The sequence below is a fragment of the Protopterus annectens genome, chromosome 1.part0 (genome assembly GCF_019279795.1).
Source record: "Protopterus annectens isolate FY-2018-M chromosome 1.part0, PAN1.0, whole genome shotgun sequence".
Lineage (NCBI taxonomy): Eukaryota > Metazoa > Chordata > Ceratodontiformes > Protopteridae > Protopterus > Protopterus annectens.
The window spans coordinates 1346947547-1346974328 of NC_056725.1; the positions used below are offsets into that span (position 1 = coordinate 1346947547).

The 26782-nt window shown below is 43.4% G+C and overlaps 1 protein-coding gene across 2 annotated transcripts in view; it reads right to left on the reverse strand.

Annotated features, from left to right (window-relative positions):
- Positions 1–26782, reverse strand: part of CDC40 (cell division cycle 40) — a 1050785-nt gene that overhangs the window by 39662 nt on the left and 984341 nt on the right. For both annotated transcript variants that reach the window (XM_044066713.1, XR_006364212.1), the window contains exon 13: positions 24082–24158. In XM_044066713.1, the coding sequence (XP_043922648.1) occupies positions 24082–24158 (77 nt within the window). The remainder of the gene's footprint in view (positions 1–24081; positions 24159–26782) is intronic.

Sequence of the window (26782 nt, forward strand, 5' to 3'; positions counted from 1 at the left end):
TGGAGAAAAACATGGGTTGATTTTACACAAATAAACATGTCCCTTTGCACTCATTAAAGGATTAGTCAATACATATAGTTATAGACAATAATGAATATATCATACTACACAATAAATAAGTACAGGGAATGAGCATGCTCATTAAGTTATATTCATTACCATTCATCATCAGATCCATATCTAGTTTTCTAAAAAGGCTGCCAATTTGCCCAATATTCTAGTAGCAAAAAAAAACAAACAACCATTATACATTACAGACTAAGAATTGCAGTAGGACGTAAGAATTACAAAGCTATTTATAAAATATAATGTGATCGACCCTTCCATGGAGGGCGAGAAATACATATGCACCTCTTAAACCTCAGCTGGACCTGGCGAATCTCCTCCATGTGGTTGTTATTCCCTGAACACAAACATAGAATATCTCCTGCTACAAAATAAAAAAAGTGTTCAAAACAAGTTTTGTAACTGTTCACAAATTAAACTATAGCCATATAATCTTAAATCTAAACATTTACCCCATACATAATTAAAAATGTAATGCACTACAATATGAACTTATTCTTGAAACTCCTATTAAGAGAACTAATGCTAGGACATTTATTCTACTGTCCAATCCTCTTACTAAGGATAAGGGAACATTTCAATCGGCTAAACACTACTCACTTCACAGGCCTCCACTGACCTGCATGAAGACTGTCCATATCACTGAAGAAGACAAAAGATAAAGTACAGTTATGTAAGAACTCTGCAGTACTGCTTGACTTATGGGACATATCCTGCCAAGGATACTGTATGTCCAAGCTGGTCTACAAAAGTTTAGGCATCTTCCTCTCTTGTTGTTCATTTGACATACAACACCTACACACAAGACTGCATGATGGTAATTAAAGGATGTACAGGCATGAACATCCTTACAGCTTTCTTATCCCAGGTAAACAGGCAGAGGCTAATGCTCACAGATGACCAGATAGAAGCAAGAACGGATGGGAAAAATAAAGGGAAGGCCCACTTCAACCATGAATAAAACCAGAGAGAGAAGTAAGAGAAATCTAGGGGAAGGAGGAATAGTGGGTATTATACAACAGTGATCTATTTCATAACTACTGTTATAGTTAAGTTCTTACACATTTTATGTTTATCATTACATCACTGCTCCACTACAGATGACTTTTGGGATGACTCAAAAAAGTGTTTGTAATAAAAGGATGTACGTTTATTACAGAGCTGCAGTCCAGTAACCCTTGAAAAACAGATCTGGCAAAACCTGCTCTGGTAGACGCATCTATCAGGTAATGTTTCCTAAAAGTTGGAATGGAAGATCAGGTAGCTAGAATAAATGTAGAGTCAAGACAATTGAAAAACATTCCAGAAAGACTTCATAGCCCTGGTAGAATGTGCTTTGACCTTACTTTACAAGGGAAGGAACAAAAGAAATAAATAGGGATTGCCAAATAGAAATGGTTTGTTTAAATTTTTCCCTCATAAGAAATAAGAAGTTGGCCAGATTTTCCAATATTTTTTTTAATAAATCTAGTAAAAATCTAAATTTTCTATGCACATCCATCAAATTAATAATTCTTTCTCCTTTGCTTTGAGAATTGGGAATAATGCAGACAGGCAGACAGATTGATTCACAGATATTGCAGTGCAATTTAAGGCATAGGCTAACACACTGTCTTTATTAAAAAAAAAAAAAAAAAAAGGAAAGGAGTACACATGAGAGACTAACCCAGAGTTTCTTTTGGCAAATGAGCACAAAGAAGAGTGATTGACCTTTTAGGAACTTTTTGATATCATAGCATGAAGAAAGAGGTAGGTCAACTGGTAGGCAGGCAGAGAGGTGCACTTTAAAAGAAGCATATGCAAGACCAGAGCTGACAGGTCACACAAATATTTGAAGATAATGGAGACTCCCCACATACACATACACATGATAGGGGTCATGTCTTCTGCTGTAGCATCAAACAGAAAATCTTTTCCATTTAGAAATATAAGATTTTCTTGATGTAGGTTTTCTTGCCTCCTTTATGAAGGTGCCAGAGAAGAATTGGAAGACAATCATCCAAACTGTAAGGTTCAATGGCTGAATGAGAGAGAGCCCTTTTTGTGTGAGCAAGTCCATCCTGAGGAGTAACCTGTGTCGAGAGCCCTAGCTATGAAAAAGAAGTGAGAACCAATGTTGTCTCAACCAAAAGGAAGTCAACACCATCATCTTTGGACTGTCTTTCTGAAGTGCAATTAGAATGAGATGAAAGGAGAACATCCATTTTTTTCAAGCTTCTTTGCAAAGAATTCTAGTGCAAAACACTCTGAACTGCTTGATCTAAGTGGAAGAAAAGATTTCCTTGGAGAGTTCCCTGTTAATGGACAATCTGAAGGAAGACCTCCCAGTTCAGCATCCATTTGTGAGGGTCTGCCTTGAATATGCTCAAAGAGTCTTCCACTGAATTCATGTCTAAAATAATGTATACAGCTTGGAGTTAGAGGCTGTGATGAACTGCAAGATCCCAAGCTCTCACAGAACGTCTGCAAAGGTGATAAGATTTTGTTCCCTCTGCTTGTTGATATATCACATGCTTGTGGTACTGACGGTTATGATTTGAAGAGGCCCTGGAATCTACAGGTGACAAAGTCTGAAGAGTAAAAATCACTACATTCATCTTTTTTATGTTTATATGTTTCCTCTTGTCTGGACCAGATTCTCTGATGTCCTTAGAACCGGCCACCAATACAAGATCCAAGGTATCTTTGAGACCTTCTGAATAGGGGATGGTAGAATAGGAACCCCTGTACTGATTTTTATCTGATTGAGAAATTAAAACAGCTTTTTCTTCACAAAAGGCAAGAGAGGGATTGGAAAACACAGAAGATGTCAGTGTTGTGCCCAAATTGATTTGCGGTACCACTGAATCTTCATCATGTGGAAAGTAGCATAAAAGATAATTTGAATTGTGGATGCCATGAATCCCAGGGCTCTCAAAATCTCTGTCACGGAGATAATTTTAGATTTATGAGGTATAGGAAAGTAGGCTGTCAGAAATTGGACTTTTTACAAATGAAGGAAAGCATCAAACAGAAGACATCCTAGAAACAAGAGAGTCTGACAAGGTTCCAAAAGATGGACTTTTAGGTACTTAAAGTAAATCCTTTCTGAAGAAGACTGGCTATGAAGGGCAAGTCCTGGAGAATTTTTGAACTGGCATGTCCTGAATCAGGAAATCTCAGTATGGACAGAAAACCCTTGATACCACAGTCAAACCAAAGGGCACAGCAGTAAATTGAAAATGACATAACAGTTTGCAAACTCTTAAGAATTGTTTGTGCATTGAATGAATAGGTACAGGAAGATATGAATCTTTCAGGTCCAAGGTAGTTAAAAAGACCTGTGTAAAAATGACTTGGAGAATTAAAACTTTGAATTTTGGAGCTTTTAGAAAGGTGTTTATAATGGATAAGTCCCGAATTGGTCTCCATTGCCAATCTTTTCTTAGGAAAAGGGAACATCTGGAATAAAAAAACATTTTCCCATTTCAAAGGAGAATCAGGACCTATAATCGTCTGAAGCAGCAGATCTAACAGAATTGGAAGGATCAGGTGTTGCTGATTTTGGTGGGACCGGAGGAATTCCAGGTGGATTAGAGGAGAATTCCAGTGCAGTCTGTACCCAATATTTACAATGTCCAAAACCCAAATATCTTTACATTTGCTCAACAAAGGAAGATACAGTGAGAAAGTCTCCCTGACAGACTGGCATGGGTTTGACTGAGGAGGAAGGATCAGGAAGGAGGGTGAAGACAATAGTCAGGAGTTGTAAATTTTACTTGAAAAGATTCCTTAGAGCCTTTGAATCAGATATGGGTTTGTCTTGCTGTTTTTTCTTTGAAAATGTCTTTTGCTTTGAAGATTTTTCAAATTTGTGAAAAACAGGGGCCAGATTTGAAGGGGTAGTTCTCTGAAACACAGGATTGGAGGAAAGAAAGAAAGCCGCTTAAAAGCCTCGCACTACCTCTTCTCTACTTTCTTTAATATCTCATCAGAAAATGAGGCAACAAGTGATCCTTATCTAAAGGAGAATCCAAGTGGTTTGTGTTAATGTCATGAGGCAGAGATTGTAGCCCAAGCCAGGTGTACCTTCTAAGAACTGAAATGGTGGTAGCTTCTCTGGAGAAAATATCAGCAGCATGATTCCCACATTTAATGGAATGCCATGCTACTTGTGAGGTTGAATTAAGCATATCATGTCAAGAAGCTTCAGTGCCACAGTCAGAAATGTTAGATGGCAATTTAGCCATGTTATCAAAAACAGAAAGCACACAGCAGGTCTTGTGAGTCTGGTAATTAATGGCAAGGAAAGATAAAGTAGCAGAAGTGGAAAACTTCTTTCCATATCTGTCCACAGCTGTATTATCCTTGTCATTTGGAAAGGCATTGATGGACAGGAACAATTTGGAAACTTTACCTGACTGCAGAGAAATAACTGTTGTTACTACTAACCCCCCACCCACCCACCCACACACACACACACACAATGAGGGAATGAATGGTTATAAGTTCAGTAAGGAGAGGGTTGATGGTCGACCAAATGATTTTTTGCTACCTTTATTAGCCAAAATTGTAAATAATTTGACAGTACTAGAATTTGAAGCATGGATTTTTTTCACAAAGACTGCCAAATGTTTACTGTCTTTTTCTTTCGGTTCATTACTGTAAAAAAAAATTCTGCTTATTTTTAATATGGAGAGGAAATATCAACAACATTCAAATTTGCCAAATGAATCTCTACAACCATCTCATTCTGCGAGCAGTGGTATTTGATGTATTGATTTTTTTTTAAAAAGGCATCAATATTTATGGTCTTTGGTACAGCACTATTTTTTTTAATAGAGGATTCTGCAGAGGAACCATCAACCATGTCAAAATCTGCCAAAATAAATATCTATAATCAGCTCATTCTTCAGATGTTACAGAGCAAACCCATTAAACTGCTCTGCCATTAACTGTAATGACACAACAAATGGCATGTAAAGATAAAAGACAACTTTTTCCCTCTTCAAAAAGTACTTTCATATCAATTTCACATTATTTCAGAAGAAAACTTTCACAAAGTAGCAGAGGATGTCATTCTTCTTGTGACACCCAAACTACACTTATCATGCAAAAAGTTGTAAACAAAAACATGTCGATTTTCTACATAAAATATGATCAACAAATTTGTCACAGCTAAAATTGAAAGCAAAAGCTATCTTGACAGCTTTTAGAGCTAATTAATGTTGCTGATTTGTTAGTTAACTGAGATGTAAGGGACAGGCATCTCTAAAATACCATCTGTTTTATAAACTTAAAATACAGTCCATTTTTCTTGGACATCCTATTTTTTTTTTTTTTTGCATTTTTTTTTCCTTCTGCAGCTCACCATTGGCCGCCATCAATGCCTCTTCTCATCCATGGGGCCTATCCTATTTCACCCCCGGGTATTTTTTTTTAAGTTTAGCCCAAATTTCCCTTGCACATGCTTATACACATCTAATGGGCGAAACTGCAATGGAGATGTGCAGCATATAGTCCCACCTCTGCAGCAACTCAGTTAATATCCGTTGCCTATTCCCACTTAGGGCAACACCTAATTATATGTCTCCAGCTTCCAGCAGGGATCTAACATGAGAAGCATCCAGTCATTCACCTCCTCCATTCAAAACAGCACATCAATCTTTAATCTGTCACACCTCGGATGCTCTTCCCACTAATCAAACCATGTCACCTGGACTACAGTCCAGGTTTTATCCCTCTATGCCATGACACGGCTCATTCCACACATGCCTAAGCATTCATTCCACACATGGCTAAGCATTTTTCTGTTTTTGTAAAAACACGAAGGTAGACTGTTTAAACTGATGGACAACTGTTGTATGGCTGGGGAACAAATAGGTTCTGTACTGGTTAGGGAACAAATAGGTTCTGTACTGCCCTTTTTACACTGAGACATCACAGATGCATAGTACACCACAAAACAATTACATTTAGAAACAAGGTGTTTGAACAAGTTGTTAGCAATCTATGTCTGAGCAAATCAAGTTAATACATGGAATGCTCTATACAAGACACTTATTACTTAGAGTCCTGAAGACAACCTGACTAAAAACTCTGAAAAATACTCTATGAATTGAGTAATGTACTGTGGAATTGGCTTAAAGAAAGAGCTCACTAATACCTATACTTAAACATCAGTATCCTCTACTGGCCACAGGCTATAACTGCAGGCAACAAAGACACCATTAGAAGTGTACATCAAACTGCTGCTGATTTTGTGAAATAGCCCTCATTTGCCTCATATTTTTGCTCTGTACCACATAAAAGTTTTGATTTTCTGATAAATCACTAAAAATTGCAGTTAGTCAGTAATGACATACCTTAGAAATTCATATGTCTTATTGTTCTAAAAATGCATGCTGACGTAAAACCTGTAACTTTTTAAGTGAATTAAAATAGTATTTATGTAAGGGTGCCTGATATGGCATCTTTGATTCCCCCCATTATTTTTGGGGGGGTTTTGTTCAGAATTATTGAGCACCGAGTGTGGGAAGCTGACATTAACTAAAGGTGAAGACTGAGATGTGGAAAAGAATGATATAATCAGGTCTGGCCTAAGCAACTACAGAGTCCAATTTGAGACAGGTTGGGAGCCACAACCATCTCATCACCCAGCCCCAACCATCCACTCAATGAGTTACCAGAAAACCTCTCACTCTACAAAGAACAGAACAAAAATATGAGGCATAAAGCTGCACAGCTGAGAGGTATGGTAAAGGCATTTCTTTATGAATGCTTGTACTATATTTGTGGCATATCCGTCAACTTTGCTCAAGAATTCTGCACAAGTACAACAATAATGGGCGAACAAATGTCCAAAATTAGGGACAATTTTTAAATATTACTCTAATTCACTTAAAAGGTTAACAGAATAACATGTTTTGCATCAACATGCACTTTCTGAATAATCTGAAGAATGAAACTCAAGTCTGGCATTATTAACTTGACTTTAGAGAATGGGAAAACTATGCATCAGTACCGATTGGAAGAAAGGATGTTCTCCAGCAGGGAAATAATGCCCACTGAAAAATGTGTCTGCCATGGAGCTCATGCAGAAAAAACTAACAGCCGCCATTATTTTACCTGTGCTAAGCAGAAAATTAAAAGAAAAAGTGTTTTGTGTGTGTGTGTGTGTGTGTGTGTGTGTGTGTGTGTGTGTGTGTGTGTGTACACGTTTGTGTGAATGTATGAATGTATGCGAGTGAAAGTGAGATCAATCGAGCCATTATTTTATACTTGCTAAGCAGCTTTTGCTGTATAGCAAGTTTACAACTAAATATAACAGAAAAAAGTGTGTGTGTGTGCATGTTTCTGTCTATGTGTGTGTATGCAAACGTGCATGCATGAAAGTGAGGTGTCTGTGTGAGAGCGTGAAGAGGGACAGCGATCTATCACTGGCAACAGAAGCATTCAGGAGGTTAACATACCTCTCACCTCTTAGATACAGTTAGCTGAATAAAACCTAAAATAAAGGGGGAAGATAGGCTCAAAAAGTACAGTTGTGTACACTTACCTTAAATGTAGATGTTAGAGTGTATTCACTGTTGCAGTCATTACATTAGGGTAATCTGCTGGCAGGTTGCCCTCAGTCAGCCTGATCAACAAAGTCTTGGGTCCTGTGTCGGTTGCTGTCCCTTCTTCCATGACGTCAGGTCGCCAGGGGTATAAAACATGCAGCCGATGCCATTACATCAGTTTTTTGTGCCCCAGATGTCAGGTGCCCCCCAAATGGGGAGCAAAATGTATATATATATATATATATATATATATATATATATATATATATATATATATAGATAGATAGATAGATAGATACAAATATATATATATATATAGATAGATAGATACAACTATATATATATATATATATATATATATATATATAGATATATATATATATATAGATATATATATATATATATAAATAATTTAAAACACAAAAATATACCTCCAAACAAAAGCAAATACACCAAAAAGGTTTTTAAATGTAGTAAAAGAAAGGAGAGGCATAGTAAAGAGAAAAAAACAGGGGGCTGGAGGGAGAGTAACCACTACACTCGAACATCTACATTTATGGTACACTGTTGCAGTCATTACATTTGGGTAGATTCCCAAAGCTATGGTTGGGAGGATAGATTTATACAGCATTAGGACAGGCTATAAGGCCCTGCAATACAGCAGTGGCAAAGCCAGCTCTGGATTTAGAGAAAATTGGTGAATGATAGTGCTTGGTGAAAAGTATGAACTGAACTCCAGGTAGCAGCTTCTAGAATATCCCTGGTAGGAACACCTCTGAGAAAAGCTGTAGAAGTAGATGTAGCCCTGGTGGAATGGGATCTGATCCCCTGGGGGATAGGTTTTCCATGGTGCTTATAGCAGAAATGAATACAGTGGCTTATCCATTTGGAAATCGTTTGCTTTGAAATAGCCTTTCCCCCTGCCCCTGCAGCAAATGTTACCACCAGTTGTTCAGATTTTCGTTGAGATTTAGTCCTGTCCAAGTAAAATCTAAGCTGTCTGTGTACATCCAATGAATGCAGAATTTACTCCCCCTTGTTCTGTGGATTGGGAAAGAAAGCTGGCAAATGAATGGACTGATTAAGAGCCACACTGGATACCACCTAGGGCATGAATGATGGGTTGGTCCTGAGTGACACCCTGTCCGCATGAAAGATGATGAAAGGTTCCACTGCCATAAGGGCCTGTAATTCAGAAATCCTTCTAGCCAAAGTGATTGCTAAAAGGAAGGCTGTTTTCCAGGAAAGAAATTTTAAGTCTGCAGTAGCAGCTGGCTTGAAAGGAGGTAGAGTGAGCTTCTGCGATACAAAGTTAAGGTCCCAGGCAGGGGTTGGAGCTCTCCTGGGTGGTCTCAAGTTTTTGGCCCCTCTGAGAAACTGCTTTAGCAGATGATGAGAGAAGAGGGTGGGTTCTGTGTTGTAATGAGCTGAAATGGTTGAGGCATGGATTTTTATAGTAGAAAAAGACAGGCCCTCGTGAAGCATCTCAGTTAAGTATTGCAAAATCTGAGGAAAATTGGGCACTGCTGTGCTCATCCCTTGAGACTGATTCCAGGCACAGAATCTTTTCCATTTGTCAGCATAAGATTTTCTAGTACTAGGTCTTCTCGCCTCCAAAACAACATCCATCACCGATTTGCTGAGGGATGCTAAGGGGGAATTTAATTGATTAGCCAAGCTGCAAGATTCAATGTTTGAAGCTGAGGGTGCAGAATTTGGTTGTTCTGCTGAAACAGTAAGGAAGGTGTCTGAGGCAGGTGTCATGGAGAAATTTGTGACAAGACTGCGGAGGAGTGGGTACCAGTGTTGGTGAGGCCAGTCTGGAGCAATCAAAATCATTTTTGGTTTGTCCTGTTTGACTTTTAGTAGAACTTTGGAGAGCAGAGGCAGAGGGAGAAAGGCATAGACTGATAGGTTTTCCCAATTGAAGGACAGAGCATCCACTTTCCAGGCTTTTTTGTGAGAAGTTCTTGTGCAAAATTTGTCCAACTAGTAGTTCTGGGGTGAGGCAAAAAGTTCTATGTCTGGGCTCCTCATTTGCGTGTCAACATGTTGAAAATCCGTGGTTCCAGTCTCCATTCATGTGGGTCCATAAGATTTCTGCTTAGTTCGTCTGCCAAAATATTCAGCTTTCCTGGCAAGAATTGAGCTTGTAGTTGTACTTGACAGGTCAAGGCCGTGTTCCACAATGCCATGGCTAGTCTGCAGAGGGGGGGTAGGAATGTGTACCCTCCCTGCTTGTTTATGTACCACATAACTGTAGTATTGTCCGTCTTTACCATTAGTTGTCCTGGATGAAGGTAGTCCTTGAAGGCTGCCGGTGCATTCTGCACAGCTAGCATTTCTTTTTGATTGATATGAAGGTGCATTTGATTTGGGCTCCATTTGCCCTGACATGCACTTCCCTGCCAGATGAGCCCCCCAAGCATAGTCTGATGCGTCTGTAGTTAGGGTTTGGGCAGCAGGGGGTGGTGTGAATGGCAGTCCCTTGTTTTGGTGGCAGGCCTCTGCCCACCATAGGAACTCTAGTTGCAGGCAAGGTATGATAGGAATCATTGTTTCCAGAGTGTGACAATGTTGACTCCATAAATCTTTTAAGTACCACTGAAGTTTCCTCATATGCAGTCTTTCATATGAAATTAGAAGAATGCAGGAGGCCATGAACCCCCAAGGCTTGCAAGTATTTGTTTTGCAGATAGCAAGGTTTTTGTGGGCATCTGTGTGAAGTAAGTTACCAAATGATTTTGCTTTTCTGGCGTAAGGAAAGCCATCTAGGCAGTTGTATTCAAGCTTGCACCCAGGAATGTAATTTTCTGAGAGGGTACCAGTTGTGAATTCTTTTCGTTTATGGTGTACCCTAGACAAGTTCGAACCCTTTTTACAAACGCCAGATGTTTTAGAAGAATGGCCTTGTTTTCTGCCTGAATTAGACAATCATCCAGATATGGATATATCTGAATATTTCTTTGCCTGCAAAATGCAATTACTGGAGCCAGGCACTTTGTAAATACCCTGGGCACAGAGGGCAGTGCAGAGAACTGATAATGCAAGTAGCCTGCTTTGAAGCGGAGGTATCTTCTGCAAGATTCCCTGATTGGGATATGCAAGTAAGCCTCTTAAATCTAGAGTTTCCAACCAGGCATCTTTGCCTAGCATAGGAAGTAACTGGTGAAGAGTCAGCATTTTGAATTTTGGAATGTCCAGAAAGGTATTTAGAGTAGACAGGTCCAGAATTCTTTTCTGGGTACCAGGAAAAGTCTGGAATAGGAACTTTGTCCCTTTTCCTCTTCTGGTACTAGCTGAATAGCTGAATAGCCCCCATGTTTAGGAGGGAAAGTACTGGTTTCTGAGCCTCTGCCCACTGATTTGGGGGCAGACCTGGCCATCCGTTTGGAGTTTGCAATGTGTGGAAATGAAATCTGTATCCCTGGGACACTATATTTAAAACCCATTTGTCCTGGGTTATAAGTTGCCAGTTTTTTGCATGAAGAGCCAGTTTTCCTCCCAAAGGGGCGGCTAAGAGGTAAGTGCTTAATAATTCTAAAGGAAAGTCATTGAGACTGTTTACCATAGGAAGGTGTCTTGTTGTTTCCAGATTTGGAAGCAGAGGCACCCCATTGCATAGTTCTGAAAGTCCCTTGGGACTAAAACCTGGAACTTTTGGAATGTCTGGGTTTGGCTTGAGTGGCTCTGGAAGGAACTGGAAAGGACCAGTTCTTAGTAGGCCAGTGCCTTCTAAATCTTGGAGGTTGTACTTGTAAGAAAGCTTTCACTGCATAGATTTAGCTTTATCTTCCATCTTTTTTTAGAACTTCTTCAGCCTTATTGCCAGACGGTCCTGCTGCAAAGGCGCATCAAACAATTTTGCCTTAACATGATCAGGTAGAGATTGCTCCTTAAGCCAAGCATCCATTCTAAGCACAGACCCAGTAATGGCAGCCCTGCAAGAGGCCTCCAAAGAATCAAAACCACATTGCAAAGTATGTTTTCCAACTTGTTCAGCTGAATGCAACAAGTCCTGTAAATCCTTATTTTCCACACAGTCAGAAATCAACATCAATTTCTGTTTAAGCAGTCCCATGATATGCTGTTGATATTTTAGCATATGGAATTGACAGTTTAAACCCCTGATTGCCAAGGTTGCAGAAGTATAAACCTTTTTACCCACTCTATCCAGCGTCCTGGAGTCTCTATCAGAAGGGGTAGGATTTTTAGCAGTAGAAGCCTTAATGTCCTTAGGCCCCTGAGAAATGGTTTCAGGGTCCGCAACAGGATTTTTGAAAAGGAATTTGTGGGAGTCAGGAACCCTGTAGTATCTGTCTGGCTTACAAGGGGCCGGAGGCAGGGAATCAGGGGCCATACTGGATTCTGAAAACACATCATCAACAATGTCTAGTACAGGAGGTACAGCCAAAGGCCTATGCTGAGGCAGAAAGAAATCCCTAAGCCTCTTTTTGGATTCAGAAAAATCCTGACTTTCTCAGTGGAAATGCTCCCTTATGGCATTTAAAGTTTCCCTAAAAGAAAAATCCTCAGGGAGAGAAGCAGAAGGAATGAAATCCTCTGCATCAGAGTCCTCATATGTAGGTATGGACAAATCCTGTTCATTAGAAGAGTCAGAAGAAACAGAGTCCTGTTCAGAAGATTCATAGTCAAGTTCAGCCCCAGGCCTCTTAGAAGGGGTGGGGTTGACTACTCCTGATTAGAGTAATTAAATCTTCAGCCATTTTGATCATTTGCTTTTTAGGCATAGGGGCCTGAACATGTGGCCTGGGCGCCGGTTTTTTAGACATAGATCGAGATTTTGGCCTTAATATTGAAGGTGGTGTCGGTTTAATATACAAATTTGTAGGCCTGAATACACCCTCAGAACTCGGTGCCTGCACAGCGGCTCCAGACCCATCCAAGGTACAGACATCCGCAGGTTCCATAGGTGAAGCATCTCGCGGCATACTGGACTTCAAATGGGTCTCAGTAGAGGCCTGCGAATCACAAGTAGTGGGTATCAGGGGCTGCTAAAGTGCCTCACTGAGTAATGGCGAATTGGCTACTGGCTTAGGAAAAGCATTGTCGGCAGTTTTGGACCTCAACGGCCTGTCTTTTTCTTTGCGTTTTTTCGGTATTCCGGTAGTCGGATGGCTAACCAACGTCATTTCTGGATAATTAAACTGTGAACCGAAATATTTAGAAGCAAAAATGTACCGATGACAGACAGTGTGCTGATTAAATAAAGCACAAAACTGACAGCAAGGTACGTCGTGGTCAGGGCCTAGGCAAGGAATACAGTACAAATGGAAATCCTTATGAGGTATTTGCTTCCCACAAGTAATACAATTATTAACTTTTACTGACATCAGTAAGGAGCAAGAAAAAGTTTCCCAAACAGGGTACTTAGCTTTTAGTTGAAGACTCCGGTTCTGAAACTTGAAAATGAAAATTTTAGGAGTCGGCCGACCGGCACTTGCGAACTGCTTCTGCTTTGGGCACCGCACGGCAAGAAAGACTGATGTAATGGTGTTGGCTACATGTTTTATACCCCTGACGACCTGACGTCATGGAAGAAGGGACAGCAACCAAAGCAGGTCCCAAGACTTTGTTAATCAGGCCAACAGAGGGCAACCTGCCAGCAGATTACCCTAATGTAATGACTGCAACTGTGAAACACGAAGAACATCAAGAATATATTCCTCTTAAAAAAAATCACAAAGTTGCTTCAATAAGAAGTTATGTACTCACCATAACGTTCCATCTGAGTAGGTAACTTAATTTGTCTGCAACCTGTGGGTATCGGATCTGATTCGGAACCGAGCCGGCAGCTTTCCAAGCTAAAAGATCCAAGCTCCTCCCCCTACCCATAATGCCCTGCCATCTCTCCCTCTAACCCTCAGATCGAGTTTGCCAGAAAAAAAGCAATAAGAAATTTCTATAACACAGGAAAGGATTACAATACGTTCCAGTGAGTCAACTGAACAAGGACATATCCTGATCCTTTGATAACGAACTAAGGGTCTGGGGGATGGAGGGAGGGTCGGTTGCAGACAAATGAAGTTACCTTCTCAGATGGAACGTTGTGGTGAGTACATAACTTCTTAATCTGAAGTAGTTAACTTAATTTGCTCAACAACCTGTGGGACAGTCTCCCCAGCTACCAGCAACTTGGGAGGCCCTTATGGAAGGATATTCCGGAGCACTGCAAAGCCAAAAGATGCACGTCCTCTGGATATTAAATCCAATTCATAGTGTGTAATAAAGGTATGAGAGGAAGCCCAAGTAGCTGCTGAGCAAATGTCATCCAAAGAAACCCTTCACCAGAAAGCAGCAGAAGTAGCCATAGATCGGGTAGAATGGGCTTGCACTCTCAGGAGCTCAGGATGACCACAACTTTTGTATGCGAGGAGAATGCATTGGGAAATCCATCTAGCTAAGGTTACTTTAGTGACTGGTTTCCCCAGACAAGATTTTGCAAAAGAAACAAAAAGTTGATCAGATTTTCGAAGATCTGCTGTTCTGTTTAACTAAAAACGTAACTGTGAACATCCAGACAATGAAGTCTGTATTCTCCTCTGTTTTGGAAATTAGGAAAGAAGACAGGTAGATTGATGGACTGGTTAATATTGGCTTCTGAAGCCACTTTGGGCAGAAAAGAAGGATTAGTCCTGAAGGAGACTCTGTCTTTATGAAAGATGATGCATGGAAGCTTACTGCAAACAGCGTGAAGCTCCGATAACCTCCTAGCAGAAGTAATGACAATCAGGAAGACCGTCTTCCAAGATACATATTTTAAATTGACTGAAGCTGCGGGTTCGAAAGGAGGCCCAGTCAGAGCTTGAAGAACTAAGATCCCATGGAAGCACTGCATCTTTAATAGGGGGTCTTAACAAAAAGGTTCCTTTCATGAATGTTTTGCAAATCTTGGAGGACGCTAGGGGCCCTGAACTGTTTCCAGTGTGGTAGTGGGAAATAGCTGCCAACTGAACACTAGCTCCTTGATGAAAGGTATGGGAAAAAAAGTCTAGAACTGCTGGGATAGGAGCCGTGAAGGTGTCCAAGTTCCTGTGCTCCACCCAGACAGAGAAACGTTTCCATTTACTCTTGTAGATTTTCCTGGTAGATGGTTTATGGGCAGCCACCAGGATGGCCTTAACCGAGGAAGATATACCGGGAGTCCTACCAATTAAGGGAAGTGGATCAACCAAGCTGAAAGCTTGAGGTAGTCCAGGTCGGGGGTCTTCAGTCCTAAAGGATGAGAGATCAGATCCGGATTGGGATCTAAAATCCAAGGAGGATGTACTAGATGAGACCGCAGGTAAGGGAACCAGTTTTGACGAGGACAGAATGGGGCTATGAGGATAACTCTGCTCCCCAACCAACGAGCTTTCTGCAAGAATTTTGTCATCAGTGGTAGAGGAGGATAAGCATACAGAAGACCAGATGGCCAAGCATGAACTAGAGCGTCTCTGGGGGCTTCCCCTGGTGGGGGAATCAGAGTGAAGAACTCGCTGCACTTTGTGTTCGAAGGCGAGGCGAAGAGATCGCAGCAAGGTTGACCCCATTCGAGGAAGATTTGTTTCGCTACTGCTGGGTTCAGAGACCACTTGTAAGGTGAGAGGATCGTTCGGCTCAACCTGTCCGCTAAGATGCTTGACCAACCCGGAATGTGCGTTGCTATGAGAAAGCGGTTGGTGGATATCGCCCATTCCCATACTCTCATTGCCTCCCTGCAAAGTGGATAAGATCTGGTTCCTCCCTGTTTGTTTATGTACCAGACTATCGACATGTTGTCTATTTGAATTGCAATAGTTCCTGGAGAAAGAAGAGGATGGAGAGCCTGCAATGCTGGAAGCACCGCCCTCATCTCCAGGACACTGATATGCAGTGAGGTCTCTGTGAAAGTCCACGTGTCTTGGACGGATCTGTCCATGCAATGCCACCCCCCCCTACCCGAGGAGAGATGTGTCCATGGTCACTGACTTGGGGAGGGGGTATAATGAAGGGATGGCCTTCTCGGAGATCTCTGGAGCGGAGCCACCAAAGAAGAGACTCCCTGCAAATCCTGCTGAGGGGAATAGGTGTAGACTGGGGGGTGAAATAGGATGGACCACTGAACTTGCAATGTCCATTGAAGGATTCTCATCTTCAGGTGAGCGAAAGGTGACAGATTGATGGCCACTGCCATGGATCCCAGGGCCCTCAGGACTAGTTCCGCTGGGGGGGCTGATAAGAAGTCTAGAATGTGAAGGCTTAGACTGTGAACTCTGTCCACTGTCAGAAAGACTCTGGATTGTGTAGTGTCTATCCTGGCCCCTATGAATTCCAAAATTTGAGTAGGCTGAAGGGAGGATTTCTTGAGGTTGATCGTGATCCCTAGGTAGCGGGCTAGATGTAAGAAGTAGTCCCTGCCTGAGCAGAGTTGATGCCTGGTGGGGGCGGTTAGGAGTCAGTCGTCCAGGTACAGAAAGACCTGTATTCAGGTGGGCCCCTACAACTGCCATGACCTTGGTGAACACCCTGGGGGCTGTGGTGAGACCAAAGGGTAGGACCCTGAACTGATAATGGCCGACTCCCAGCCAAAAGCGGTGGAACCTTCTGAATCGTCTGTCCATAAGAATGTGGTAATACGCATCCTTGAAGTCTATCGAGCACATCCAGTCATTCTCCTGCAAAAGTGGGAGAATGGATTGAATAGTGACCATCCGGAATTTTTCTTTGGCGACTGACAGGTTCAGTATGGACATGTCAAGAATGGGTCATAAGTCCCCCATCTTTTTTGGCACCAAAAAGAACCTGGAGTAAAAGCCTGATCCGGATTGCTCGAGGGGGACGCGCTGGATAGCTCTTTTTCTTAGCAGCTCTTGAATTTCTGATGCTGCTGCCTTCCTCTGATCGGGTGGAACATCGTGGAGTCCTCTTGATCAGGGAGGATAAGTTAGGAAAGGGATTGAATAGCCTCTGGATATGATTCGGAGCACCCAGTGATCCATCGTAATGGACGCCCAATTTGCTAGGTGTTCCGGAGAAGCACCCCCCCGACTGCCTCCAGAGAGGAGCAGTCGGGCAACCCCTCAGGGCTGCTGCGCGGGTCGATCCGAAAAGGGTTCTCTCGACCCAAAATTCTTCGGACCCCCTCTGCCACTGGGCCGGCGTCCACCCTGTCCTCCTCTGCCTCTGAAGGATGAGGGATCCGGAGTGAAAAGTACGGTTTTGTACCTTCCATAAATGTAGATGTTCGAGTGTAGACACTGCTGCAGTCATTACACTTGGGTTATCCTGCCGTCAGGCAGTTCCCCAGTCGGCCTGAGTTCCAAAGTCTTGGTCTGGCGTCAGCTGCTGTCGCCTCCTCCCTGATGTCAGTGCGGCAGGGGTATAAAAGATGCAGCCGACGCCATCTTCTTCAGTTTTTCTTGCCCAAGATGTCAGGTGCCCCTAAATAGGTAGGCAATTTATATTGCTAATAAAATATACATAAGAAAAGCAAACAACAACTTTCAGTTACCAGCAAATACTCCCATAGGTAGTAAAGGGTAAAAGACATGGGTACGTACCAAAAAGTAAGAGGGGAAGGAGGGAGGGTAACCTGGACTGCAGCAGTGTCTACACTCGAACATCTATATTTATGATAGGTACAAAACTGTACTATGCTCATCGTGTTACACTGCTGCAGTCATTACACTTGGGTAGAATCCCAAAGCTGAGGTAGGGAGGCTGGTTCTATAAAGCATTAGGGGTGGCTATTAGGCCCTGCAGCACTGCAGTGGCGAAGCCAGCTCTGGATTTAGAGTAAAGAGGCAGATGGTAATGCTTGGTGAAGGTATGCACAGAACTCCATGTTGCTGCTTCCAAAATATCCTTGGTAGGTACTCCTCTGAGGTAGGCAGTTGAAGTGGCTGTTGCCCTAGTGGAGTGAGATCTAATACTGCTAGGTACAGGTTTCCCATGGTGTGTATAGCAAAAACGTATACAATGTATCCATTTTGAAATAGTCTGTTTAGAAATGGCTTTTCCCTGTGCTCCCGCAGCATATGCTATAAATAATTGCTCAAATTTTCTGAAAGCTTTGGTTTTGTCCAAGTAGAAGCGTAACTGCCTATGAATGTCCAAAGAATGCAGTAGTCTCTCCCCTTTATTCTGTGGTTTTGGATAAAAAGTTGGCAAGTGAATAGCTTGGTGATACCACCTTTGGCATAAATGTAGGGTTGGTTCTTAAAGACGCCCTGTCCTGGTGGAAAATAAGGAAAGGTTCCACTGCCATTAGTGCCTGTAATTCTGAAACTCTTCGTGCTGACGTTATTGCCAGGAGCAGAGCAGTTTTCCAAGAGATATATTTTAATTCTGCTGTTAGCTGGCTCAAAAGGAGGTAAAGTTAATTTTTCCAAAACAAAGTTAAGGTCCCATGTTGGAGTAGGTGCTCTATGGGGCGGCCTCATGTTTTTAGCCCCTCTGAGGTACTGTTTTAGCAAGGGATTAGAGAAAATTGGTGGATCTGTGCTGTAATAAGCAGTGATGGCAGAGACGTGGATCTTGATGAATGAAAAGGAGAGTCCTTTATCCAGCATCTCAGTTAAATACTGTAGTATCTGAGGAATGTTTGGGACAAGAGGGTCAAAGATGACATCCAGAACAGCTTTGGAGAGAGGCATTGTTTGCTTTTACTAAGGAATCTTCCATGCAGCTAGGTTTAAGGTCTTTAGCTGGCTGTGGAGTATCTGATTGTTGTGCTGAGTCAGCAGATGAGGGATTTGAGGCAAAATCCAGGGTGGTCCTTGTGCTAAATTCTTTAAGATTGGGTACTAGTGTTGTCGTGGCCAATCTGGTGCAATCAACATCATCTTTGGCTCTTCTTGTCTGGCTTTTATGAGTACCTTTGGAAGGAGAGGTAGTGGTGGGAAAGCGTATACTTGTAGATTTTTCCAGCTGAATAAGAGGGCATCCACTTTCCATGCTTGTGGATGGTAATTCCTTGTGCAGAATTTCTGTAGCTGGTAGTTCATTGGGGATGCAAACAGATCTATATCTGGGCTCCACCATTTCTGTTATCATTCTGAATATTTGTGGATTCAATTCCCATTCGTGGGGATCCATGATGTTTCTGCTTAAGTCATCTGCGTCGAAGTGGTAGTCAGGGGCTGCGAAGGTGCCTTGCTGAAAACCGGAGAACCGGCGACTGGCCTAGAAGAGGCTTCGTCGTCAGGTTTGGGCCTCGGATGCCTGTCCTTATCTTTGCGCTTTTTATGTATACCGGTCGTCGGAAGTTCCGACGGCATGGTGTAATTGAATTTTCTGCCAAAATAATGTCGTGCAAAATAAAACCGACGTTTAATAGTACGCTTGTTAAACCTAGCACAAAACTGACAACCAGTGACGTCGTGGTCTGGGCCTACGCATGGGATACAAAAGGAATGGAAATCCTTATGAGGTATTTGCTTCCCACAAGAAATACAATTATTAACTTTTACTGACATCGGTCTGAGGCAAGAAAAAGTTTCCCCAACGGGGTACTTAGGCTTTATAGTTTTCGGAATGAAAATCTCAGGAGTCGGCAGACCAGCATTTGCGAACTGCTTTTGCTTCGGGCACCGCGCGGCAGGATAACCCAAGTGTAATGACTGCAGCAGTGTAACACGATGAACATTGGGATTGTTGAGCTTTCCGGAACCACATCTTCTTTTGTCCTCTTTGGTTCCTGGAGTAGGACCTCTGAGGAGCCGAGAAGCGGATCCCGACGGCAGACAACGTCTTCCCATCTTTCTCGCTCTGGAGAAGCGTATCGCGGACGGTTTTGCCAAAGAGCGTAGAACCGTCAAAAGGGGCATTTGCGAAGGATGCCTTGAAGGGTTCTGCAAAATCGCAGAGACGCAGCCAGGCCTGTCTACGTAAGACGACGCCCGTTCTGCAAGCTGTAGCCGCTCCCTCCGTAGCATGGGAGAGAAGCCGCATAGATGTGTTGGTAATGGACTTGAGAGTGGCCATTCGAGCAGAGAAGGTCCACTTGTCCTCGGCCGACATAGACTCTGGGGGTGACCCAGCATACTCTTTAATCAGGTCCCGCTGTAACTGAATCACATGTGCCATATAATTCAGTGACCTTACAGAGAAGGTCGCTGAAGAGAACATCTGCTTTCCAAGGCGGTCCATCATCCGAGACCCCTTGTCTGCAGGATGCACCGAGGAACTCTTCTGTGCTAATTCCTTTTTAGTGGCAGTCACCACCACCATGGCATCCACTGGGGCACCCTTGCTCCAAACTGTCCTATCCATGGGAGGGCTGAGGATCCTGTCCAGTCTCTTGGGTACTGGCTCAACAGTGTCTGGCTCCTTCCATGCCTTGGTAGTTATGAGGTCTACCAGGGGGTTGGCGGGAGGGGATACCCAAGAGGTAGATGGGCCTGCAAACTTCTCCAGAAACACAGACTCATCCGAGGAAGGCTTTTGGGCAGACCACCCCCCCTCTAATGCGTAACATTTCCATAATGTCTCCAAAGGAGACGTCTTCGGGGGGTGACCTTGGGGAACCTTCCCATTCCTCTAAGTCCGTGTCCTCCGTGAGGGACTCAGGTGAGTCCAAGTGCCTCCTCTTGCACTTTCGTTTGCGAGGGACCTCCTCGGGGGGGATGTCCGAAGAGGCCTCACCAACAATGTCCTGTTCCTCTATGGGAACAATCTGGGACGTAGGCGCAGACTGTCCCTGGGGCCAGATGAAGGAAGACAGGCCCGTTTGAGTGGGAATGGCAGGTGGATCTGTAGCAAGAGCCTGGGGCCTCGAATCCCTCGAAAGGACCCTCTCCACGACGTCAATGCCGAGGGAGAACTGCTTTCCCTTGGATCCGAAAGCAGTCCCCTAGGGTCCGACGTGCGGACCGGCACCGAAGGTGACCCGATCGGATCCAAAAGGGTAGTGTGCCCCAATCTTGAGCCAAAGGCCTGCTAACCCCTCCGGATCCGACGCTCAACTCATGGCCCTGAGAGCTCGGATCCGACAGACTCGAGGGTGCAGTCGGCGCCTAAGTAGGAAACACTGTCGGCGCCGACCCCACCCCGGCTCCGAAGTTAGTCAGATCTGACAGCTCCGAACCCCGATAGCGGGTCGGAGGAGGAGCAATGAGGGGGGAAAAAGGTATCGAGCTCCCCCCCAGAAGGGGGGGGGCAAGAGCACTCCATCAGCAGCTGGGCCTGGAAAAATCGACGTATCATCCAGTCCATGTCTGCGTCCAATAAACTTCTGGTAGATCTAGATGAGGCCACCGAGGCCGGCCGGGAAGGCCGCCTAGATGACCTCGAAGGTGACCGGGTCTCCTCCTCCGGCTCTGGGGAGAAATGTGGAGAACTTAGCCGGGAGGGGGAAGGCCCGGAGACCTTAAGGGGAGAGGCAAGCTGTTTGGACGGCGGTGCCGAAAGGGTCGACTCAGACCGCCTCTTGTGGCTCCGATGCCTTTCTTTCTCTCTCCCTATCCTTTTTGTCCTTTTTGCCGTCCCTTTCCTCCTGGGCCAGCGAGGGAGGTTGAGTCCCGGCCAGTGGATCGGGAGCGGCAGGTGGGGCAGCCGCAGCCATGGCTGGCGCCACAGAGGACGACGAAGCAGAATCCAGGGGCAAAAGTCCCGCCAGAATAAGCTTTGTCCTCCAATCCTTCAAAGCCCTGGGGTTGAAGGCTGCACAAATAGTGCAGCCCGAGGAGAGGTGATCAACCCCCAGGCACAGGACGCACAGAGTGTGACCATCCGCTGGGGACAGCTTATGGCCACACTCGGTACATTTAGAGAAAATAGCTTTAGGGCCTTCAGCCATTATAGAAAAGAAAACAGGCCCACACGCACACACCTTCACACACACAGAGGGGGGAGGGGAATACATTTAACTTAACCAAAAAAGTTTAAAAACTACCCAGAAAGGCTAAGGAAGTTAAGAGGGAGTTCACACACACAAAGATAAAGTTTGACAGAAAATTAAATTTTTTAACGCTAAACTCACAGTACCACGGTCAGAGCTCATTCTGAGAAGCTTACAGAAGCCACGGCAAATGAGATCTGAGGGTTAGAGGGAGATGGTAGGGCATTATGGGTAGGGGGAGGAGCTTGGAGCTCAGATCTTTTAGCTTGGAAAGCTGCCGGCTCGGATCCGATACCCACAGGTTGCTGAGCAAATGAAGTTAACTACTTCAGATTAATAGGATTTGTGTTAGCATGCATTTTTCTGAAGTGCAAGTGTGTGTATGTGAGAAAGGGAGAGAGAGGGAGATGATGGACCACTGGCAGCAGCAGACAAGAGGTTTGTGTACCTCTCAACCTTTTAGCTCAAGAAATCTGGATAAAGCCTGAAATAAAGTGGGAACAAAGGCTCAAAAATAGGAAAAGATTTTAAATGTCATACTTAAAAAAAATTAAAAAGTAAGTTAAACAACAGGTTTTGTGGTAACATGAATTTTCTGAAGGAAAACTCTGAAAATCAAATGTATGTCATTATTTAGTAACTTCAATCCCCAATGACTGGCAAAAAAAACATTTTAGCAGTAAGGGAGCAAAAATAAAGCAAATATCAAGACATTTAAAAAAATGATATTTTGGCTGTAAAATACTTCCTCTAACACCATTTACATACACTACAGCAACTTTGATGGAACTATTTTACATCAAAAATATATAAAAAATAATATAGTAATTAAAACTATACAAATAAGTAAGTAAAAAACAATTTTGCTGACAGCCCATTCTCTAAGTGCAATATTGCCCTCCATGGTATGTGTTAATGGTGTGTTAATGTGTAATTAATGCGCTTCCAGGGGTGTAGAGGCCCTCCGCCAAATACCTCTGGGCGGGCATTAATTCCACATTAATGCACACCCTTATCAGGCATTATTGCTTGCATAATCCATAGCAAATGAAAAGAAAATCAAAAATTCTGGGAAGGACTGGGCAAAATGGGGTAAGAATCAATTGAGGACAGGCTGCAAAAAGAAAAAGAAAAAAATGGACCTTATGAAGCAGTTTAACTATAGCAAGCTGTGTATTAAATTTGTATCAGCAGCTTGCTACAGTCTCAGAGTAGAACAGCTTTTTTTCTCATTTAGTCTTCAAGGCGAAAAAGTGAAAGTTGTTAAAGCTGTCAGAGGTCATGACCATCAGGTGCCGATGGTGTAGGAGTATAATTACTAGCATTTGTTAATGAAATATTGGAAGTGCATTTGCAGTGATGGCTGAAGTGCTCAGTACGTGGCAATTTGACTGCAAAAAAAAATGCTTGTGTTTGTAACAAGGAGCTTTCTATAGTTTCAAACAGAAAAGCCCTTTTTTTTTTTTTTTGGTCTTCAAAGTGAGGACCTTTTTAGCTGCAGTTCTGGACTGTAGATTACAGTGACAAGTGTAGGACCCTATTGTACCCCAATCAGCCTAAGGGTGGTCCTGGTTCTATTTTGCCTATGAAAATAAAAACATGACAACTAAAATGAGAGATCAAAACAATTAAATCTGTGTACATGCATGCTGTCAATAATAAAAAGAATGAATGAAGGAAACAAGACTGCAATCCTTACACATGGGCAGAACAGTGAATAGTAAACCAAATCGACCCAAGAAGGAAGAAAGCACTAAAAGAAGGAAATCACACAGCACTAGTGAAAAACCTCTCGCCTACCACCTATGGGCTGATGATGCTTTGTCAAAGTATGATCAGAACCTTGGGTTTTACATATACAGTGGTCATAGACATTCTTAAAGAAAGCATCTGTAATGGCTATCTTCTTAGAAGGGCACATAACCACTGCATTCAGAGTTTCAATATAGGCATCACAACAAAAAGCTATGCAATTTCTTAAACATCTGGATGGAATGTGCCTGTTAAGTTACTGGCCTAACTTGTTTATTTTCTTTCTGGGTTGAAGTAATAGCCAAAAATTATCAAATCCACACAGGCTACATATTCAAAGTGGGTGTAAATTCAACTTCTCCAAAATAAAGATTGGGAAAAGAAGTTAAATGGAATAGTCATACTGGTGGCAACATGTGTATCAAGGCAACATACCTCTCAACTGTCCCTATTTTAGAAAAACATTCCTATTTTCAGATCTGATTTAGGATGTTCCTATTTTCAGGCTTGATTTACCCCTTCACACAATTTTCTGAATCCCCCTCATCATGTGTGATTATTGAAGCTGTCCAGTACAAACTACATGACCTCAATATGTTACCTGGTATTCAATTTTTATGTTAATTAGATGTCCAGCTTAGATGTCCAGATTTTTAGCTGGATGTTCCCATTTTCAACATCTGCATTTTCAACATCTGCAGGTTGAGAGTATGGGCAACACTATATCAACAAGAAGTTGCCTTTCAGCTGATAACTGAAGTTCCTTAGAGTCAGCACTATCATCTTCATTAACAAGAGCGTTAAATAGAACCAGGTTCACTGCATCAAAGCAGTACATAAAACACATGTGCATTACTAGACAAATGCAGATGACATTAATGTAAAATCACATTTACCTACCATTTGGTGAAAGAGTAACAGCAGGCATCGAATGCATGCTTGGTTCTGCTATGTATTTGAAGTCTACAGGAATGTCCCTGTAAAATGAGAGAGTACAAACACACAAATATCCATTATTCAAGAATAGCAATCAGTTTCTTAGAGATGAAATGTGGAAAAAAATAAACCAAAAGTGAATTTGACAAGTACATTTATTTTTATGAGCACTGTTGCAAGGCAGTCAAAAGACAGACTACCAAAACCCCTGCAAGACGTACCACCACTCTTTTGCATATGAAAAATGGAAAAACATCCAACTTTTCTTCTTGACATTCAAAAACAGGTAGTTATGTACTCACCATAACTATCAATGTACGTGGTCCATCTCGCCTCACATTCTTTACTCACGGGTTAGAAGCAGTGAATCGGCTCCGACTCGGCCAACTTATTTTCTAGCACGAAGTCTCTAATTGGCTGGGCTAACCCAGTATCCCAAGATGCACCTCGCCCCAGATCTAGTTTGCAGCCATCCCAATCACACCCCACACACACAACTGCCACTGGAGGGAGCTCCAGCCTGAAAGGAAAGAAAAAACAACTGACATTGAAGGGTTCTCAGAACCAATTTTCCTCCAAATCCTATAGGAAGGTGGCAGGTGGGAGGGTACGTAAGAATGTGAGGCAAGATGGACCACATACATCGATCGTTATGGTGAGTACATAACTACCTGATGTTATGTGGTCCTATCTCGCCTACATTCTTTACTCACGGGACAGCGTCCCCAGCACCTCTATCCTGGGCGGCTCATAGGAAAATAATCCTGAGAACTGTGGAACCAAAGGAAGCCCAGCCCCTAGAAGCCACGTCCAACTTGTAATGAGTAATAAAGGTGTGCGGAGAAGCCCAAGTGGCCGCAGTACAAACATCATCCAATGAAAGCCTAGCATGGTATGCTATTGATGTAGACACTGCCCTGGTAGAATGAGCTTTAAAGGGAAAAGGTAAATTTCTGCCTGCTGACGAATAGATAAAGGAAATATAATCTTTGATCCATTTAGAAATTGTGCTCTTGGAAATAGGACAACCTGTTCTGTTTTCTGAGAAGGACACAAACAGTTGATCAGACTTCCTAATGGTAACTCGATAGACTGATGCAGATTAATGGTGGATGACACCTTCGGAAGGAAGGACGGGTTAAATCTCAGGGAAACTCTGTCCTTATGGAAGGTCAAATACGGAGGCTTAATGGACAAGGCTTGAATCTCTGATACTCTTCTGGCCGATGTAATGGCCATCAGGAAAGCCGTCTTCCAAGATAGAAATTTTAATTCACAGGTGGCAGCTGGTTCAAAGGGCGGCGAAGTGATGGCTTGTAACACAAAGTTTAGATCCCATGGCATGACAGGTTCTGAAACCGGAGGGTGAAGTAACCAGGCGCCTTTCAAGAAGGCCTTACAAAGTTTATGGCCCATAAGGGAAGGCTCGTAAGATGTATGAAAGTTGAAAATTGCAGCCAGCTGCACCTTAATGTTAAGCAGGCGCGGAGCCCTGTCGGAAAAGCATGGCTAAAAAGTCTAAGACCGACGGAATTGGGGCTGTGAAGGGGTCCAAACCTTGGGCCTGAGCCCAAATGGAGAATCTCTTCCACTTGCTGGAATAAATCCTTCTGGTGGAAGACTTATGAGATGAAGACAAGATGTGTACCACCTCAGGTGAAAAGGAATGTCGTCTAACTAGTGATGTAAGTGGAGCAGCCAGGCTGTCAACCTGAGGGTTCGCAGGGAGGGGTGGAGCTGTCCTGACATATGAATCAGTAAGTCTGGCACTGGGTCCAGAGTCCAGGGGCCGTCCACTGCGTACTGCTGAAGAAAGGGGAACCATACTTGTCGAGGCCAGTGTGGAGCAATTAGAATCATCCTGCTTCCCAAGGATATGGCTTTCTGAATCACTCTTGGTAACAGAGGAAACGGAGGGAAAGCATAGATCAGACCGGGGGGCCAATCGTGGACTAGAGCGCCCCTGGGTGACTCCCCCTGTGGGGGGATCAGTGTGAAGTACTTGCTGCATTTGGCATTGAGAGGGCTGGTGAAGAGATCACAGCAAGGCTGACCCCATCTGTTAAAAATTTGAACCACCACTCGGTCGTTCAGGGACCACTCGTAAGGCATCAGAGTAGCTCTGCTCAGCCTGTCAGCTATCACGTTGGTCTTTCCCGGAATGTGCGTTGCCACTAAAAACCATTGGGAAGACACTGCCCAATGCCACACTCGCATGGCCTCTCTGCAGAGGTTCCCCCCTGCTTGTTCAGGTACCACACCACGGACATGTCCGAGTGAATTGCAATCGTTCCCCGAGGAAGAGAGCTTTGGAGTGCCCGCAACGCTAGTAACACCACTCTCATCTCTAGAACATTGATGTGCAGGTGTACCTCGTGATCTTTCCACGTGCCTTGGACCGTCCTGCCAAGATAATGCCCCCCCACCCCATCTGGGAGGCGTCCGTGGTCACTGTGGCCACTGGAGACATAGGAATCAAGCTCCTCCCTTTGTCCAGATTGGTGGAGCATAGCCACCAGCGGAGGTCCTGTTTGCAGCATTCCGTGAGAAGTATCAAGTGGGAAAGAGGAAGTTTCTGAAAGGACCACTGGGCCGAAAGGAGCCACTGTAGGATCCGCATGTGTAACCTGGCTAGAGGCACCAGCATGCTGGCGGCAGCCATGGA